The sequence below is a fragment of the Montipora foliosa genome, chromosome 2 (assembly GCF_036669935.1).
Source record: "Montipora foliosa isolate CH-2021 chromosome 2, ASM3666993v2, whole genome shotgun sequence".
Classification (NCBI taxonomy): Eukaryota; Metazoa; Cnidaria; class Anthozoa; order Scleractinia; family Acroporidae; genus Montipora; species Montipora foliosa.
The window spans coordinates 31,991,046-32,008,545 of record NC_090870.1 but is presented as its reverse complement, the minus strand read 5'-3'; the positions used below and the strand labels follow the sequence as shown (position 1 = coordinate 32,008,545).

Here is a 17,500-nt window from a genome sequence, read left to right as displayed (position 1 = left end):
GCAAAACGTCGTTTGAAATCGCAAGTGAATCGGTCTGAATCGTAAGATGTTAATCGAGCGCTCTTTTAGAAAATGGTTTTAAAAAACTTTGCATGCCTGCTATGTACACAATCCGACATTTCAATTAAAACATCCCTATTGCGCCTCCCACATGTCTCCATTATGTTTTTGCACTCGTGTTTCGAATGTCAATGAATTGTAAGACTAGCTCTGGAGTTTCACAAAATTAAAATGAGTTCTTTTCGTATTAGGTTAAAGGAAAAGTACGAGTGTCATCGAAATATCTTTCACTCCCTTCCCCTTCCCCACCGAAAAAAAATGCAAATTTCTCGCCCAAATTTTGTCTTTCAAAGTAAGCAACTCGTAAATATATTACCACTTAGCATTTACCTTTGTTAATGCCTGGTTTATTTTACATCGATGTTCAAAGATATTCTCGTCAAGTTTGAATGAACGTGTATATAGATGGGACGTTCGCTACTTTGAAAAGCGTCACAAAATTCATTTCGGGCATAAATATTTTTCAATGAAAGTTATCTTCCCTTTTTTAGTAGGCACGTGTTTTTCTTAGGTGTAGACTTAAGTTCCTCACCTTGCTGGTTGGCGAATGAACCAGGTTCTCTGTTCGATACTATCGCCATAAACGTTAATACCTGTTGTATCGTGAAAAGTAATACCTTCATGATAGATACTCTTACGAAGCCAAGGCAATTAGGGGAGACTAATGATCAGTGCTTCCACCACCCTTTTTAAATCTGCATTCTGTGGGCTGATAAAGTCATAAATTCGTTTGCATTCAACAAACAAAGCCGACATTATTTGTACACTTGGTGTCATTTGTCAAAGAGATACTGCTTACAAATTGAACATGACCAATAGATGTCAAGTATGCGCCATAAAGACACATTAAACCTCAGATATCGATATCGCGTTCTTTATGTTATCATGACAGTATTTTCTTAGTTTTAATTTTAACAACTGTAAGTTTACCGTCGCTTTTTTAAGATTACTTCCAGAAGTTTATGTGAAGCTAAATTTATCAAAAGTTTAATTTTGTCTATTTAATAGCCAGGGCGATTTAAAGAAACGTTGAGCCTTCATTTTTCCTCTCAATTGTGAACTGGATCTGCCAAGAAAGTGGACACAGACTCCAAAACTGTGTGCTTTGTCATCGTCTAAAACAAGGCCGTCCTGCAGGTGTATGTTATTAAAGCCAATTATTGAAAAGCCGGACACAATTTTGTCCTTTCTGTCAAAACTCAAAAGCGCGTTCCTTCTATAGTTAATTGACTTCACAGCCATTCTTTGAACAAAGCTTTGAATGCTATTCATCGATAACATTATATCTACGGAAGCTCTTTACATCTCAGTCACTTAAAGGTCACCCGGATGCAATTTTTTCTTGATTAAACGAGATAGCAGACCGCAGTCCTCGTTGTCCAGGCGGTAAAAAGCAACAAAACCTTCAACATTAGCTGAGTACTAGTTTTGGATGATGGCGCTCTCTTTTGCTCTATCTTGTTTTAGGCAAATTGTAGATGACATAGTTGTCTCGCTTTCATTGAGAAACCTCTAAGCTGTTGTATTAAATAAGTTGGGTCAACGATTCCTTTTCAGCTGTGTTACAGGAACTAGACGGAAATAGGTATTGCTGAAACTGATCATATGAATAAATATTAAGCCCACAAAGAAATCTGTAAACAAAGCGACCTTTTTTAATTTAACGAGTATGTTTTGACGGACGACCGTCTTCAGTCTCGGCTGAGTGTTCGTTTTGTTTCAAAATTCGATAAAAACTGGTCTTCATTTGCGGAGTCTTGAGTTGTACTGTTTTTTCTCTGTTTCTAACTGCGATCCAGGCGAGCTCACTATGTTGTTTGTGTCATTACTTCGTTAGATTTTCACTCTTAACGAAACCTTGTTTTGCTCGCTGAACCCATTTGGGCTTCCTTTTTTTCGCCATTACTTTTTCACTAAAGCTTGGTCAAACAATTGGAAATAAAACTTTGCTTTATTTGTACGTTTTGTGAATGAAAACGTGAGCCACAACTTGGGTCACGGTTATTCTGGGATTTACCCTGTCGGTTATTTGCCTTATCCCATGTGGGGAAAGAACTTCATTTTTCGTGATCCAGCCTCTTTCCATGGTTTTAAAGTTCGCGTATATTATCAAAACTAACTTCCGCTGATAAAAAGAGCCGAAGAGCAAAAATGAACTTTTCCTCACGAACTTCGTATAGAAAGAGCTCTTGCTGAAGTGCTTTCACAAAGGTCCTTTCTTTCACGCCGCCTTGGCTGTTCGGATATGCACACTTAAATGTAATAAATAAATTTCCTCCTATACGAATTTTTGTGTGTGTAATTAATCTTTCGACTGACCACAACACAGCAACTAGTCATAATGCTTGCATCTGCCTGGATGACACAGTGACACAAATTTAAGCATAAGCAGATACAGAAACATATGTACAAGCAGTGTAAACGCTTTCCCCTCCAAGAGTCTCACTTTTTGTTTTATTCTAACGGCAGACGACTTTCCTCATCAATGGGAAAGTGTTAGAAGGATTGACTTCCACTCAAAAACCTTGTCCCCTTTAAATCAGGAGTTACTTAAGGCATAACCATAAGAAAAAGAAATTATTTTCCCTTCCTTATACCTATTTCTAGTGTTTGAAGCAAGAAAAGCGTTAATCACAGGCATAAACAATAAATTCAAGCCCAAGGAATCAGCTGGTTCTTTGTGACAGAGATAATTCTAGATATATAGTGAGCAGTAAACAGGCCTAGTAAGCTCTGATCCTTAAAATCACTGCTCTTTACGCGTGAGCATCACTATTACGTGAGTAATAGTGCTTGTGCTTTATATTTTTCAGATTATATTTTATATTTTTCAGATTATACTTGTTGCCTCGTGAAAAGCAGCCTATACAAAATAAGTTTATTTCTTCGTTTCTGTAACCAAGTAGTTTTTAAAGGGTAAACTAAGTTAATATAAGTGCACTTTAGCTTCGAACAATAACATTAGGATGCTACCCTGGCTGCCAGAGGTTTTTCTCTCAGAGCAAACATGTATTGCCGAAATGAATACAATGCTGTCTTTCCTTAATGGGCCGGTCCCAATTAATTTCCCAGCGCGAGCTCGCATGTTTATATCCTAATAACATAGAGGGCAAAATTACTGAATACTGATTGGTCAATGAAGAGGGCATTTTTTCTTAATTTTGCTTGAGAAGAGGGCAAAATTACTCGCTCACGATTGGTCGAGCGCCAAAAATTCTCGCTCCTGATTGGCTGAACGTATCTCTTCCACATTCAGTTGGTTTCTTCTGTTTGAGCAAAACAACTTCGTCTTCATCGAAGTTTGTCTTTTAATTCGCGCTGCATTCGCCGAAAAGGCATAAAGATTAAGAATTGGCTTTAAAAGATGATCTGAAATTTGAATTTTCGAGTGACAAGAAGAAGGGCAAAAGGTTTTTTTCGTGAAAAGCTTAAAACTTGGATCGGCTTACATGGCGCCCGGCGTAGCGGGATTGTGTGGTTGAAAAAAGGTCACAGAACAATTTGCCATTGACGGGAGGAACGAGTAGCTCAAATTTGGTGGATTTTTTTGGACAAACCGTTTGCTATGTTTACGGATGCGTATTTGCAAGTGGTAAAAACCTCTACATCACCGGTGAATAAAATAAATTGAAGCTTAACATTTGGTTTAATCGTTGTTACTGTTGTTCAGGAATGAAACTCGTATTTTCCTCTCGAGTGGATGTAAATAAAAATCATCTATACTCGTTTTGGACACAAAGAGCAAGTTGACTTGCTTGTCTGTTTGTCAGTTGTTTTGCTTCCGAGCGAACGAGTGTTTTAACTCAGCTTAGCTGACTATTTGTCTAGGTGCCTCAACAGTGTTTAGAAAATTTTGCCCTCTATGTTATTAACAAGTAATCGCAATGGGTCCTCGTAAAATTGAGGATTGATAGCACTTGTGTTTTCAGAAGTTGCTGAAATTGCCCTCTTCGCTGCGCGACTCGGGCAATTTCAGCAACTTCTGAAAACACGCGTGATATTAATCCTTAATTTTACTCGGCCCCATGCGATTACCTATACAAACAACACACGACTGAAACTTCTTTCCTTTTGCCCAAACTTTGAAGAATTCTAGAAATCACCATACAGGAAACGAAACATAAATTTCTCTTTGGCTCGGCAGTGAAAAGAAAATTTTGCCCTTATGTTATAAACACGTAATCGCAATGAGTTTTTGTAAAATTAAGGAGAAATATCACTAGCTTGTGTTTTCAAAAGTTTATTTTAATCATGCACATGTAATTTGCTGGAGGTCTTGTTTGAAGTTCGTCCTTTCTTTTCTGGACAAGTCTATTGAATGGCGACCGGTCATTTTCTGGAATGTAAATTACACGACAAAGACGAAGGTGGAAGAGATTAAGTTGCGAGTGTTGCAGGATGGTTTGAAAACTCTGGACATACTAGTGATTACTGAAACTTGTTTTTCAAACAAAACAAACGAGGGCTCTTTGCTATTCCAGGCTACGAGGAGTATAGAAAAGATCGCACTACTCGCTCTGGCTGAGGGGTTGCTATTTATGTCAACAATGATCTTGCTGTGAAACATCGTGCTGATCTGGAAGAACCGGACTCGGAAATTTTATGGCTCCAAGTCTGTCCTTTTAAGTCTAAAAGACCATTGCTTGTGGTGGGTGTTTACCGATATCCAGACGCGACAGCCGATTATGATCGGCAGCTTGCCGAAAACATCGAACAGGCGTCATTGCTGAACATGGAAACGATTTTACAAGGGGACTTTAATTTGGACTATCGCCGAATACGCAGCTTTAATAGACATCGCTTCGTAAAGGATCTTAAAGACTCGAATTTCAGTCAGCTTGTTACTGAAATTAGGCGCCCGGCAAGTAATACTTGTTTGGATCATATCTGGGCCAACAGACAAGAACGAGTAGTGAACTCACGATGGCCAACTATTTGTGATTTCAGATCACCTACCAGTTTTGGCAGTGCGCTTGTATAACCACTGTTCCCCTAACAAAGGCCAGCAGCACAAAAGTGTTTGTTATCGTGACTTTAATAAGCTTGATCACGCAAAGTTTACTAAGGACCTGGAGGAGGCCCCTTGGGACACCGTCTTTCTTTTTGATGATGTGGAGGCCATAGTTATGGTTGGTATTCTATTCTCAACGAGGTTATCAATGCACACATTCCTCTTAAACATAAACGTGTTAGAAGCGAATTGGAGCCTAAATGGTTGTCACCCAACATTATACAGTTGATGAGATCGCGTGACCATTTACTGCAAAAGGCCAAACGCTCCAATGACCCACTTGCTTGGTTAGCACTGAGGCGCGCAAAAAAACAAAGTGACAACGGCTGTACCGAACTACTAAAAAGAACTTCTTTTATGAATCCTTCCGAGAAAGTCGTGGTGATTACAAGAAATTGTGGTCTATTCTCAGAGATCTCACCGGGAAAAAGAAGTCTTCCGGGACCCAGCCCTCGTTGTCGAAGCATTTAATCAGCACTTTACTGGTCTTGCTGAGAGACTTACTGATAAAAATGCCAGCAACTTTGATCCATCGTCAGTGATAGCATTTGTTGAAAAGCAGAAGAATTCTCAATCAATGCTTGTGTTCCTGACATATCAAGTCAAACTCGACAGCTGACTGAAGCCACTCCATCAGGCAAAGCGTCGGGGGTTGATGGTGTGAGTGCTCGTCTTTTAAGATTGCTGCTCCCGCCATCGCACCATCGCTTACAAGGCTGATCAACACATGTATCTCCAGGGGTGTGTTTCCGACGGTGTGGAAGGAAGCTAAAGTTACTACATTGCATAAAGGAGACAGAAAAAGCGAAAAAAATAACTATCGACCCATTTCTGTTCTTCCTGTGCTCTCGAAAATATTAGGGGCACTTCACTTGCAGTCTGGCTTTAGGAAATTCTTTTCGACTGAAACTGCTCTTATTAACATGATCGACAAAATGCAACGGAATTTGGATAAAAACTGTGTTAATGGCTTAATATTTGCTGACTTTCAGAAAGCTTTTGATCTTGTTGATCATGAAATCATGATTCAGAAACTGCAGATATATGGCCTAGGTGAAACCCCTCTCGAGCTTCTAAGGTCATATCTCTGTCACACAAAGCAGCACACAATATTGGCCATGTGTATTCCTCTTCCCAGTCTCTCTCGCGTGTACCACAGGGGTCCGTCCTCGCACCGCTGCTATTCCTTATCTTCATCAATGATCTTGCAGAGACGTTGCCGTCAAAGACTACTGTGGACATTTTCGCAGATGACACCACCCTAAGCGCATCCGTCCCATTCACTGATCTTACCGGTTTTTGTGCTAAATTGTTTGAGAGCACCCGCGATCTCGACAAATGGTCGAAAACAACCGGTTCAAGCTGAACACCAAAAACACCAAAGCTATGGTTGTGTCGGGCAGCAGGCTATTATCAAAGATTGACGATAAGGACATGGAGATGGAGATTAGGGCGAGTGAGGATGTTGTGCTGGAGCGAACCACCAACTACAAGTTACTAGGTGTGTATATTGACTAGGAGCTGTCGTTTAACGACCATATAGATTATGTGTGCAAAAAGCTTTCCCAGCGGATAGGAACTTTAAGATCTATTAGACATTATCTTCCTCTTTTTATAACGCTACAATCAAACTAGTTACGATGTACGGTAGCTTAAATTTGTGCAAAAAAGAGCCGCAAGAGTAATTTTCGTAGTTAGAACAAAAGAGGAGAGGACAATTAAGCTTTTTAAGAAATTGGTTTTTTATGACGAAATTAACGTAATCAAGTTATGCCTTGTTTTTAAATGCTTTTAGCCCAATGCCCTAAAGGAAAGGAAAGGAACTTTATTTAAGTGTCTAGATGGTATGTCGGCTTACAATGTCCGCGGCTCAAAAATGAATATTTGGCCGAGACGCGAAGCTTCGTTTTTTTTTTTTTTTTTAGTGCACTGTTCAAAATTTCACTAAAAAGAAAGCGTGTCAGTCGCAGAAAAAAAGTCATTAATGGTCACTGCGAGTCGAAAACTCGAAAACAAGGCGCTTTTTTGCTTTCTGAAAAAGAAATTTAATTCAACTATGAAAGACAGAATGTGCAAAATCTGGATGACTGTATTTTCAAGTGCGACTGGAATTTTTCTCTCCTTCGAACGGTTGGTTTATTTTATAGTTAGTAAACACACTGTATTAAATTCTCTACTCTATAAAACGACCCAGTTTAAGTTCGCGTAGGATTAAATCTCTGCAGTCTGTTCATAACTTTCTTCACCTTCAAAGACGTCTACATCATGTTTTTTTGATTTTCTTGTACTTTTCGGAACAGCATTTCCGTGCAGCTTTTTAATGGCACTGTCACAAGACCCCAGAAAACGAGTTGTTTTTCTTCCACTGATGAAAACCCTTCTGTTGCCTTTTTTCCGCCGGCTTTATTTCTTTTCAACGGAAATGATCGCTACAGCATTTCGCAGGGCAAATATCCACGCAAACTGGGGTTATTGCGGGATAAATGTCCTGTAAGTTTGCACGACTTGACGTAAATTAGCCAACAATGTTATAACATCGCATATTCCCCATATTCGGTCACGTGGCGCGTTTACACCAATCGTGTGCGAGCGAAAATATTGGATGGATTATAACCATTCATATACTGGAAGGAATATTCACTTCATTATTTGCATACTTACATTTCATTATCCAACTGTATTGGGTATTGTCCAGAAAACGCATGAAACAAGTGTACAAGTGTACTGCAGAGATCCTGTTTGACTAGTTTGGGTGCTGACCTTTGCCCCGCACTTTTCACACACAAATCTGTCACACGTTCTTGGTTGTTTACAATTCACTTACTATAAATTTAGTGCGAAAAAGTTGGATAATAAACAACTTATTAAATGTTTTGGTGTGTAATATCGCTGACTATTTTTACTCGTTGCTTGTACTTTGACTCGCCCTAGAGGGCTCGTCAAGATACAGCACAACTCCTAAAAATAATCAGCGATACCACACACCAAATCATCTAATAAGAGAAATGTATTGCATGTGCAATCTGCTCCCTACATGCTCCATGCTGTATTGCAAAAAGTGATTTGATTTTAATGTGCAAGTGCTTTAATGTTGGAAAACAATGAACTCTGTTGTACAGTAGCTGACTTCACATACGATCACCTAGTGGATAAGCCAGTTTTTGCTATTGTTTTGCTTACAGCGGTGTATATGACGTATTTTTAAAATCTTCATAATTCTGTGGAAGGATGTTGCTGCCCTCACTTCTGTTTATCAGATACCTGACCTACAAAGAATATGGACAAATAAAGAAACCTAGGGTTACTGCTGCGACTTCGCACGTTTTGGCTTTTATTTCAGCGAAGGGCTCTATACAACATACGCGAGGAAGACTCTATCTTCAGGAAAAGCCGAGTTATGGGAGGCTGATCACTCTAGCACCGTATATTTATCACTTTATTTTATTAATTTGCCATTTTTTTTACATACGATGAAAAAACCCGTAGGATAAAATTATGTATATTAAAGAGAGCGGATTTTTTTCGGTATTCACTTAGACGCAATATGTTTGTACTTGCTAACAGATGAAACAGGTTCCTGCTTTAGAGCTTTCAGTTTACTGACTCTAGCCAAAATCTCTGCATGAAAAGTAGAAAAGTAGAATTCGGGCGCTTAAAAGGTAAAATAGGAATAGAAGACAATTGTTTTCTCTCGAATGCGCCCACGAACGTTTCTATTTTGTTCAATAAAATATCTAAATGTAGCGGTAATCTGTTATCAGTAGGGGGGCTTTAGTCTAAGCCAGAGGGGACATGAAAACTCTCTAATTCCTCCATTCTTGCTTACCATGTCATAACAGTTGCTTTGGCAACAAACAATTGGTTAAATGAAGCACACAAAGTTGATTCGAGACCTCATTTCGTTCGTAATCTTGTTATCATTCAAATTTGAATGTCTCCAAGTTTGCAATAGGCTCCTGGCTGAGTGGGTGCACACGTATCACAACCCGCCTTGTTACATCCCATTGGAAATTATTGGTGATCCTTGCAATCTGATTGGCTCTCAGCAGTGCGATTTATTCCCAAAGCGCACTATATATTTCTCTAAATCGCACTATTTCCCCAGCCAATGAGAAAAGAACACTAAAACAAAACAACCAATCAGATTTCAAGGCTTGTTTAAGGTAACCAATCAAATTGCAGGAAAATGAAAGCCAAAGAAAACCATTGGGTGGCGAATTTTGCAACGTTTGTTCCCAACTGGATCAATAAAATGTTGGTTCTAAAGGGATGTAATAGAGTGGTAATTTTGAAATCACACGTATGATTTAAGACCAAGTCGCACTCCACTCAGTTCAATTACCATTTTTGATCATTAAACTTACAATTTCCTCGATTGTGATTGGTTTAAAAAACTCCTATAATTCACTAGCCAATTTATTATCGGACAGTTTAAATAAGCCAATCACATTCAAAGCAACCAATCATAACCTTGGTTTGAATCACCACAGAAACAGTGTACAGACTCCTAAATTGGTCTTTCTTTCTTTCTTTCTTTCTTTCTTTCTTTCTTTCTTTCAGACCGGCATTAAACAATTTACGCCTCCTTTGTCAGTCTTATATTGGTAAGAGAGCTTCGTGTCTTCCAATTCGGTCTGCAATCATTCTCATATGAATAAAGACCGAATTAGTCTCCACCCAGTGCTATTACCATTATTAACATGTATTGAATATTCTTAAAATGTCTCTTTGATTACTTACCATCCCCACAGTAAGCTTTGAAGCATCCCTTAGTCTTGGGCAGTTTGTAAACGAAGAAATCCCCACAGTTGCGGATGTGAATCATTTGCGATGATCCACAGCAGTCGTCTTTCTCACTGAAGCAAACATTCCCTTTTTGTACACCATCTTTCACGCCAGGCAGCTGTCCACTAAACCAGCCTGCCTTTTTCGTCCCACAGTAACCATAACCATAACGGACGCACTCATTCGCCATGGCCCTTCCGGCATATGCACCAAACCTACATGACATTGGAAACAATGAAACAATCTAGGTTAGCAAAGACGCTTAACATTGGAAACCCTATGCTGTTAAACAGATAAATGGAAGTTGGAGACGTTCAGCTGGAAAAAAAAAATTGGTTGTGATAGTTCAAGTTCATCGTGCGGATTGTATAAAAATCATCAAATACTGAGCACAGTTTTAATTTCTCAGAGTGTAGATTAGGCCGAGACATTCTACTTATTTCCAATTCTAAATCGAAAAGCTTTTACAACTTCTACTCAAGGCGTCTTAAGTAGCAATGTTGTATGTACACTTCAGCCTATTAGGAATGAAATTGAGGTGATGTAGAAACTATTTTTTCAAAGTGGAAAGTTGTGAAAAAATACCTGTTTCATTTAATATAGAGGCCGTTTGCCTGCCAAGTTTCAAGGCATGGCCAAAGTCATGGTGACTATAGCTGCATAACAGCTGTGTCAATCAAACTAACAATACCCATTCATTAAAACTGTCCAGTCGATTGTGCGACGATCCGAAATATAACAAGTTTTAGGCTAAACTCGAAGCTCCAACAAGCCTCAAGCAAGTGCGGGAAATATCATACAATGGACAAGGACAAGGAAAAAATGGAAAAGGTAAAGCCCTGCTTCAAGTAAGTGTTAAAACCTTGTGCTTATCATAGGTGTGTTTCTGAGAATTTTCGGGCTTTTTTCGGGTGTCAAAATTCCCTTTGTATATTAGGAACGGACCGGTTTAAAGTCATCAAACTACAACATCCGTTTGCTTTTTTCACTTTTAAAACCTCTTAATACTAGCTTTTATGGTCACGAAAACGTTTTGGGACTTCGAGAAACCTTCCCCAGTTCACCGAATCGTCGTTCGGGCCTGTTGGGAACATCACCGCTGAAAGGATTCAAAGATTTTGGGAAGATACCAGCCACCACAGACGGGAAGAAAAAGCGAATGCAATACAAGAAAAATTACTCGTTTGAGTGCTCCGTGTTTATGAGCAGAGCATTATTCTCTGCGGAAAAAAAGAGTTATCATTGACAATGAAACAAATTCATGTCTCGCGGCTTACTTAAAGAATTATGGGCAAAAGGACAGATCAGTGATATTTCATCAACTTTGGGCAAATGTTCTTAGAAGAATGGGCATTCTCTGCGAATACACGGAAACTGCTTGAATTCACCTATTTCGGTTTATTTTCATGGACCTCCCTGGACTGTAGACCTTCCTCGGGCTAAGCCAATACGCTCTTCTGTAACGGTTTGTTAATTTATTTCGGTTGCCTGTGCAGGTACCGGAGCTGAGATTACGTAAATCAAAAGGTACAAAAGACAACACAAAACAACGCCAAATAGAGACTAACCCCTAGTGACCAAAAATACAATGCTTTCCGGTACCTACAGGAAGACCCTTTATTTCCCTTTAAGGAAATATATCTTTCAGAATTTAAGAGATGAAGGCCTAGCTGTACTATTGTTTTCAAAATAAATGCTGTCAGATACTACTTGTTTTGACAATTAACTGTCGCGTTTAGGAGCGGCCTTTTATCACTAACCTGTACCATGTGTGTTTCCAGTGAACATACGGGAAAGAATCACACTGGGGCCCTTTCGACGAATCAAATTTATAGTCTCGAGACCTGAAGGCTTCTGTCAGTGGTGCGTAGTTTGCACACTCTGTGTTCACAAAAGCAAGTATAAAAATGCCTCAGTTTTGTTTCAAGCGTAACTTGAGGAAAAAAGACACTTGGGATAAAACCAGCAAACCAAAATTCTACGGTGATTGGCAATGTATGAGGTCGCTAAGCAATATCAGCCTTCTGCCTAAGTCCCTTGAAATAAGTAAGGTGCGATATCATAAAATGTTGATTGGATAATTTTCTTGATTAAGACAATTTTAGTAATCAAGTGGGCATGATTATACTCGATCATGATTGGCTCATTGTGAATTGCTTTTCGCTCTTGATTGGCTGAACGTGCATTAGTTTACACTCAGTTAAAACCTATGAAAAAAGTTTAGAAAGGCAAAGCCGAGATTCACCCAAATGCAATTCCTTCATAAAAAGCCTAGAGAATATAGGTACAAAGCAATGATGGGCCATTTTCGAGTTGCTGTTTGTCTCGGTTTCGAAGTGAGTCTTGGTGCTCAACTATTGTAAGGGAAATGAGTTTGATTTGCATAAGAATACGCAACTCATTTCCATTCATTTCACGGCGAAGCACTGCTTATTTACGTGCTTTGTTTTTTTGTTGAAGCAAAAGAATTTCTTTTCTATTTAGAGAGGAGCATTTCGTGCGATATACCTTATGCGACTTAGGCAATTTCAGAAACGTTTGAAAACTCAACTAGCTGTACTAGTTGTTACCCACTTAATTACGTTTGCGATGCATACTTAATTGTTAGGTATTAATTACTTGCTGGCTCGCTTGATTAACTGGCGTTTTGCCTGACTGACTGCTTGCTTTTTTGCCTTCCCGCCAGCCAAGCCTACGTGGCCTTGCAGTTTTGACGCACCTTCTCCTGTCAACATGTAGACATAATTTGCCCATTTTTCTCCCACATTAGCTCCATTCAGTCGTACACAATGAGAGGACGGTCCGTACTTGTCATATTGATCAGAATCACCCCAACATTCTCCGTAAAATTGAATTCCAAAGAATGATGAGTTGGTTTTCATTGCCTATGGTGCAACAAGAGACAGGAAGGCATACAGTTAGTTACTACTTTATGGTTAGCCCCAAATTTGACTCGGGAACACTCGGAAGATAATCCGAGTCAACAACAACAACAACAACAATTTTTATTTTCATTTCACTTAGTAATTCAGATAATATATATTTGTTAAATAAAATTTTCTGTTTAATCTTTTGCCATTTGTCAAAAATATATATTAATCAGTGAAAGAAATGTCCAGAGCCTATACTAAATTAACCGTGAGGTTTTCGAGTTAGTCTCTAGACTTATATTGTATATATTGTTTAAGTAGCTTTGCTTGCAATAAAAAAAAAAACAATGCAAATATACATCAAATAAGATAGCGGTTAGAGTAAGCAAGAGAGTGAGAGAGAGAGAGAGAGAGAGAGTGCATACAGGAAAATATTACTAGTAGATATTAAGAGAAAAGAACTGCCGGTAAAAGCAAAAGGATAGCAAAGGTTACCAAAAAAAGCCAAAGCGAAACATGAAGCATAAGCGTAAAACATACAAACAAAAAGAGTAGAATATACTGGTTTATGTGAGGAGAAATATTTTTTGAATGAGAAAAAATTGAGTAACTCCTTTTTTGCATCTGTAAGTAGTTAGGTGTTTGAAGTCGGAGGTAGTTCCTGCCAGATGTTTGGGCCATTGCATGTATAGTTTGTTATCCGGTATTTGTTGTAAAACGTGACTTGCATAGATTGTCTTTCGAAGCATATCTAGTGTTATCAGCGTAATTGAACAATTTTGGCATATTGAAATCAACTTTTGAAAATTGATGAAAGTTTTCGTTTGTGTGATGAATTAATGGCGGCCGAACTCAGTCGGCCGAACAATCTTAGCTCGGATATCAAACGAAAAGGTCCCTCATGACCAACCAAGTAGTTGCGTCATAATTGCACAAGATTTGAAATAAAAAGGTAGATTTTTTGTTAGTTTACACGAAAACGCGCAAGTGCCTTCTTCGGTTCTCCTAGTTCACTTAAAACCTGCCTTGAACTAAACAATCTGACACATTCCCTTTGTTTTGAACTTGGTCTTGCAGTTTTCTAGCAACGGTTTGGTTTATATTAAACACTAAAGGCTTTTTACGGCCTCCTTCGAGAACGCGTCTCAAGAAAACTTATTCTATTGTTAATTTTATGTTGAAGGTTGTTTCATTTGCTAAGCTTCACACTTAAACTCGTTTTTAAAGACTAGGCAGAGTTCTTAGAGCTCTTTCTCTTTCCTCTCTTCTGCAGACGAACTAATATTGGGTTTAAAGTTGGAAGTCAAACTAAGATTTTTGCTTTTAAGAGATAAAAAGAGATAAAGATTTTCCGAATGCCTCACCTTCTTAGCACATTTCTTTATAACTGTGTTTTCCAAATCATTCCAGTCCAATGGATCGGCTGATGGCTTTCGGTAAGTTGCCAGCAGTTTCATGGCTCGTCCTGTAACTTTGTCTTTAAAGCAGCCGATTGCAGCGTAATTTGGAGCAGCTGTAAGCAAATCAAGACCACCATAAGAATGAAGGGGGTAGTTTTCAAAGAAACTGTGGTGCTGCGTCGGTGGGGAAGTAGTATACAAAAATTTTGGTTTTATCAACGGAGTTGATAATGTAAATTGGCCACCGTACAGAGATTATAAAAGCTGACGTTTCGAGCGTTGACCCTTTGTCAGCTCGAAACGTCAGCTTGTATAATCTCTGTACGGTGGCCAATTTACATTATCAAGTCCGATGATAAAACCAGAATTTTTGTGCACCATAAGAATGGCTGAGTTAAACTGTCACTGAGCAAGTCATGAAGCGATTCATTGCATTATGTGATTATATTTGACCTGATTCACCTGGGTGATCTGCATGACGAAGCATAGCATGCAAAACTCCAATTGATGCATTGCCCCTTTACGAGGAAAGATCAAAACATCAGGGACTCTGCCATACTCTTTGCTTCTCTTATAAAATGTCAAGGTAATTTAGCTGAACACAAGTGCTCTACTGACTTGGGAGACTGTAAGTCAAATCAAATTTAATAAGCGGGTTACGTCAAATGATGAGGAAAGCCGGGGTACCCGGAGAAAAACCTCTTGGAGCAGAGTAGAAAACCAACCATAAGTCCGGAAAGCGAACCAGGGCCACAATGATGCGAGGCGAGTGCGCCAATCCAGCTCTCCCAACGTCCCACATAGTTTATAAACGAGAGTTGTGAGACAGAGCATACGGGGAAAAGCCTTGTCCATTATCACTTCTTAGTCTAATATAAGCTAAGAAGCGACCCTTTCGTCCTCAATTTTTTTAAGACCCTGAGTGGTGGTGCGGGCGGGGTTCGAAACCGCGACCTTCCACGTGGTAGTAATCTTACTTGGCTCTATTAGAGGGATCTGTTCCCTTGCATACTGCAGTCTGACCAAGCGATCCAGTCATTTCTTTGGATTAATTAAGTTCTGTGTGTTTTGTCTTTCAAAATACATTGGCATTTTGACTCTTCGTTAAAAAAACATAAACGAGGTTTCTTACTTTCAGTGCTGCTGGTCCGGTGTAATATCACAGTGAATGCCACTGTGCATACGAGACAGAACACTCCTCCAAAAACCATCTTACTTGGACTTTGTTCACACAAAACTAAGGCTCAATCCGTTGATCCCCAAGCGATTGTTTTCTTCAACAGCAGTCTTGCTTGATCTCGTTACAAGGGCCAGAAAAAAGTCGGTGAGGCCGGGTTCTTAAATTTTAGCAATGCGATAAACCTTCCTCCATTTACTTATACCCGGTATAAGTAGTGTGACATTCAAATTTAAAGTGAATTATCTAGTGTGGGCGATGTTATCCGACGACCAGGTGTTAATATTAAAGGAAGATAACCCTTTTGAGAGTATCTCTTGACTGGAATCGTCTACAGGAGAGGAAAACCGGAGTACCCAGTGAATGACCCTCGGAGACTGATCGGGAAAATAAATTTTTAACTCTGTTTGTTTGAGCTGGGACCAGGATTCCACTCTGCCGTTTCCTTCGTCCTGTTCTATTCATCATGTGATATTTTGTGTATCACATTTGCTAAAGTGATATCTTGGGAATTTTACTTCCAATTAATATACAAGAGATTGACGAATACGAATACAAAATTCCAAAAACAGTGAAGGAAATCCCACCATTTGACTCTTACGGAATTTTGCTTTATGGGCGAGCAGTGAAATACAATCACTTTGAACTGAAGAACATCGGTTTTGATGCAAACAAATTCCCCATGCTGTGTTAGATTTACTTTTCAGTTTTTTTTTAATTTGACGAAATTCCTCGAATAAGGACCGGATTGGGACCCTGGCGCTTATTTGCTTTTTTGTCCCAAATGGGGCGGTTATTCGAGGGCGGCGCTTTTTCGAGGCCGGCAATTATTCGGGTAAATACGGTACATCCCTAACGAAGTGGCTCAGATAGGGTATAATAATTTGCGAGTTTCAAGATTCTCTTTAATTTCAAATTCCTTTTACCAGAAAACAACTCATTTCTCCTCATGGCTTTCACGACTAAAGAAGCCGACGAAACCTTCAGATGTTGCTCAAGGCACATAGCAAGGCTTTTTCACAGCAACAATTACCGCTGTTTGCGTGTGTTCTGATCTGCTCAAGTACGCTTTCGAGACGGATGAAACTAGACACATGTCTAGACTTGAGAACACATACAGAAAATAAAAGAAAAAAAACCGAAGGTTCAACCGGAAAATGGAAATTTCAAAAAAAGTTGGCCAAGAAAAATAGAACGAGGATGGATTCCCCAAACTTCAAAACCTGACTACTATACTGTTTGTTCGGATCTGTTATTTTACCAACTTAAGGAGGACTTCAAGCGGGATCTTCAGATATAGGAATATTGGTCTTGGTGACATTCGCTTCATACTGAAATCTCAGTCAACCAGTCCAAGATATCATTATAATGTAGCGAGAAAACTGTATCAAGCAATATATAGGCGACTTGCACTGTTACTTTTCCAGACGGTAAAATAAACTTAACTTGATTTGCAGTTAAATTTTGTTAGCTTTGTAGAAACTACTGAACCGATTCACTCTTACCATTCGATAGAAATACATAAATCGATCGTTTGTTTTAAAATTGTAACATGGGTCTCGTAGAAAGCCACGTTAGACAGATTATAAACCCAGGCGTTTATTTCACAGCAGTGAGCGTGGGATAGCACTGCAAACTCTCTTTCGCTTTGTAAAATCTCTGCATATAACCGACTCATAAAACCCTGTTTAACGACCACGTGGTAAATCTGTTCTGACGGTGGAGCCAATATCAATACAATTTATCCTCGGGATTAAGATTCAAGTGTGCAAAGTATCACTCTCCTCACCTGTGTTTTCCTTGTTTACATCAAGTACATATAGTCATCCGTAACCTGCGATCAGGTGTATTTTTCTTTAGACAGGGCGCGAGAAAGTAGGCCTGATACAATTTCTTAACAAGCCGTCTGCCCGTAGTCCAGAATCTGGACTTTACTCTGATTGGCCGAAAAACAATGGATCCCTTGGAGCCTCGCTCCTATTGGCTACATAATTACAAATCTAACTTCTAGTTAAATCGGCTAACAGCTGATCAAATTATAGCCGCCAAAAAGGATTTGAACAGGAATGATGTTTAGGCTCTGTTTACAGCTGCTGGTGCTTCGGCTTTAGATTTTTTTTCAAAACTCTTTTAAGAAACAGCAGAGAGACTGCATCCGAAGAATGATTTGTCTAAAAGAAGACGTTGTAGTTGTACT

The 17,500-nt window shown here is 39.2% G+C and overlaps 2 protein-coding genes across 4 annotated transcripts in view; both read right to left on the bottom strand.

The window, feature by feature from the left end:
• The window catches only part of LOC137992855 (pancreatic secretory granule membrane major glycoprotein GP2-like), a 7,873-nt gene extending 7,122 nt beyond the window's left edge, over positions 1–751 (bottom strand). Inside the window, exon 1 of the mRNA XM_068838403.1 lies at positions 593–751. Within this exon, the coding sequence (XP_068694504.1) occupies positions 593–683 (91 nt within the window). The 5' untranslated portion in view covers positions 684–751. The remainder of the gene's footprint in view (positions 1–592) is intronic.
• A 7,365-nt stretch (positions 752–8,116) lies between these two features.
• LOC137992854 (oncoprotein-induced transcript 3 protein-like) overlaps positions 8,117–17,500 on the bottom strand; it is a 12,377-nt gene continuing 2,993 nt past the window's right edge. The window contains exons 2-8 of one of the 3 annotated variants that reach the window (XM_068838401.1): positions 17,093–17,137; positions 15,259–15,423; positions 14,091–14,239; positions 12,576–12,741; positions 11,617–11,737; positions 9,812–10,071; positions 8,117–8,337 (exon numbers count right to left, since the gene is read on the bottom strand). In XM_068838401.1, coding sequence (XP_068694502.1) covers positions 8,312–8,337; positions 9,812–10,071; positions 11,617–11,737; positions 12,576–12,741; positions 14,091–14,239; positions 15,259–15,337 — 801 coding nt within the window. In that variant the 5' untranslated portion in view covers positions 15,338–15,423; positions 17,093–17,137 and the 3' untranslated portion in view covers positions 8,117–8,311. The remainder of the gene's footprint in view (positions 8,338–9,811; positions 10,072–11,616; positions 11,738–12,575; positions 12,742–14,090; positions 14,240–15,258; positions 15,424–17,092; positions 17,138–17,500) is intronic. The other 2 variants (XM_068838400.1, XM_068838402.1) reach the window with 2 other exon arrangements.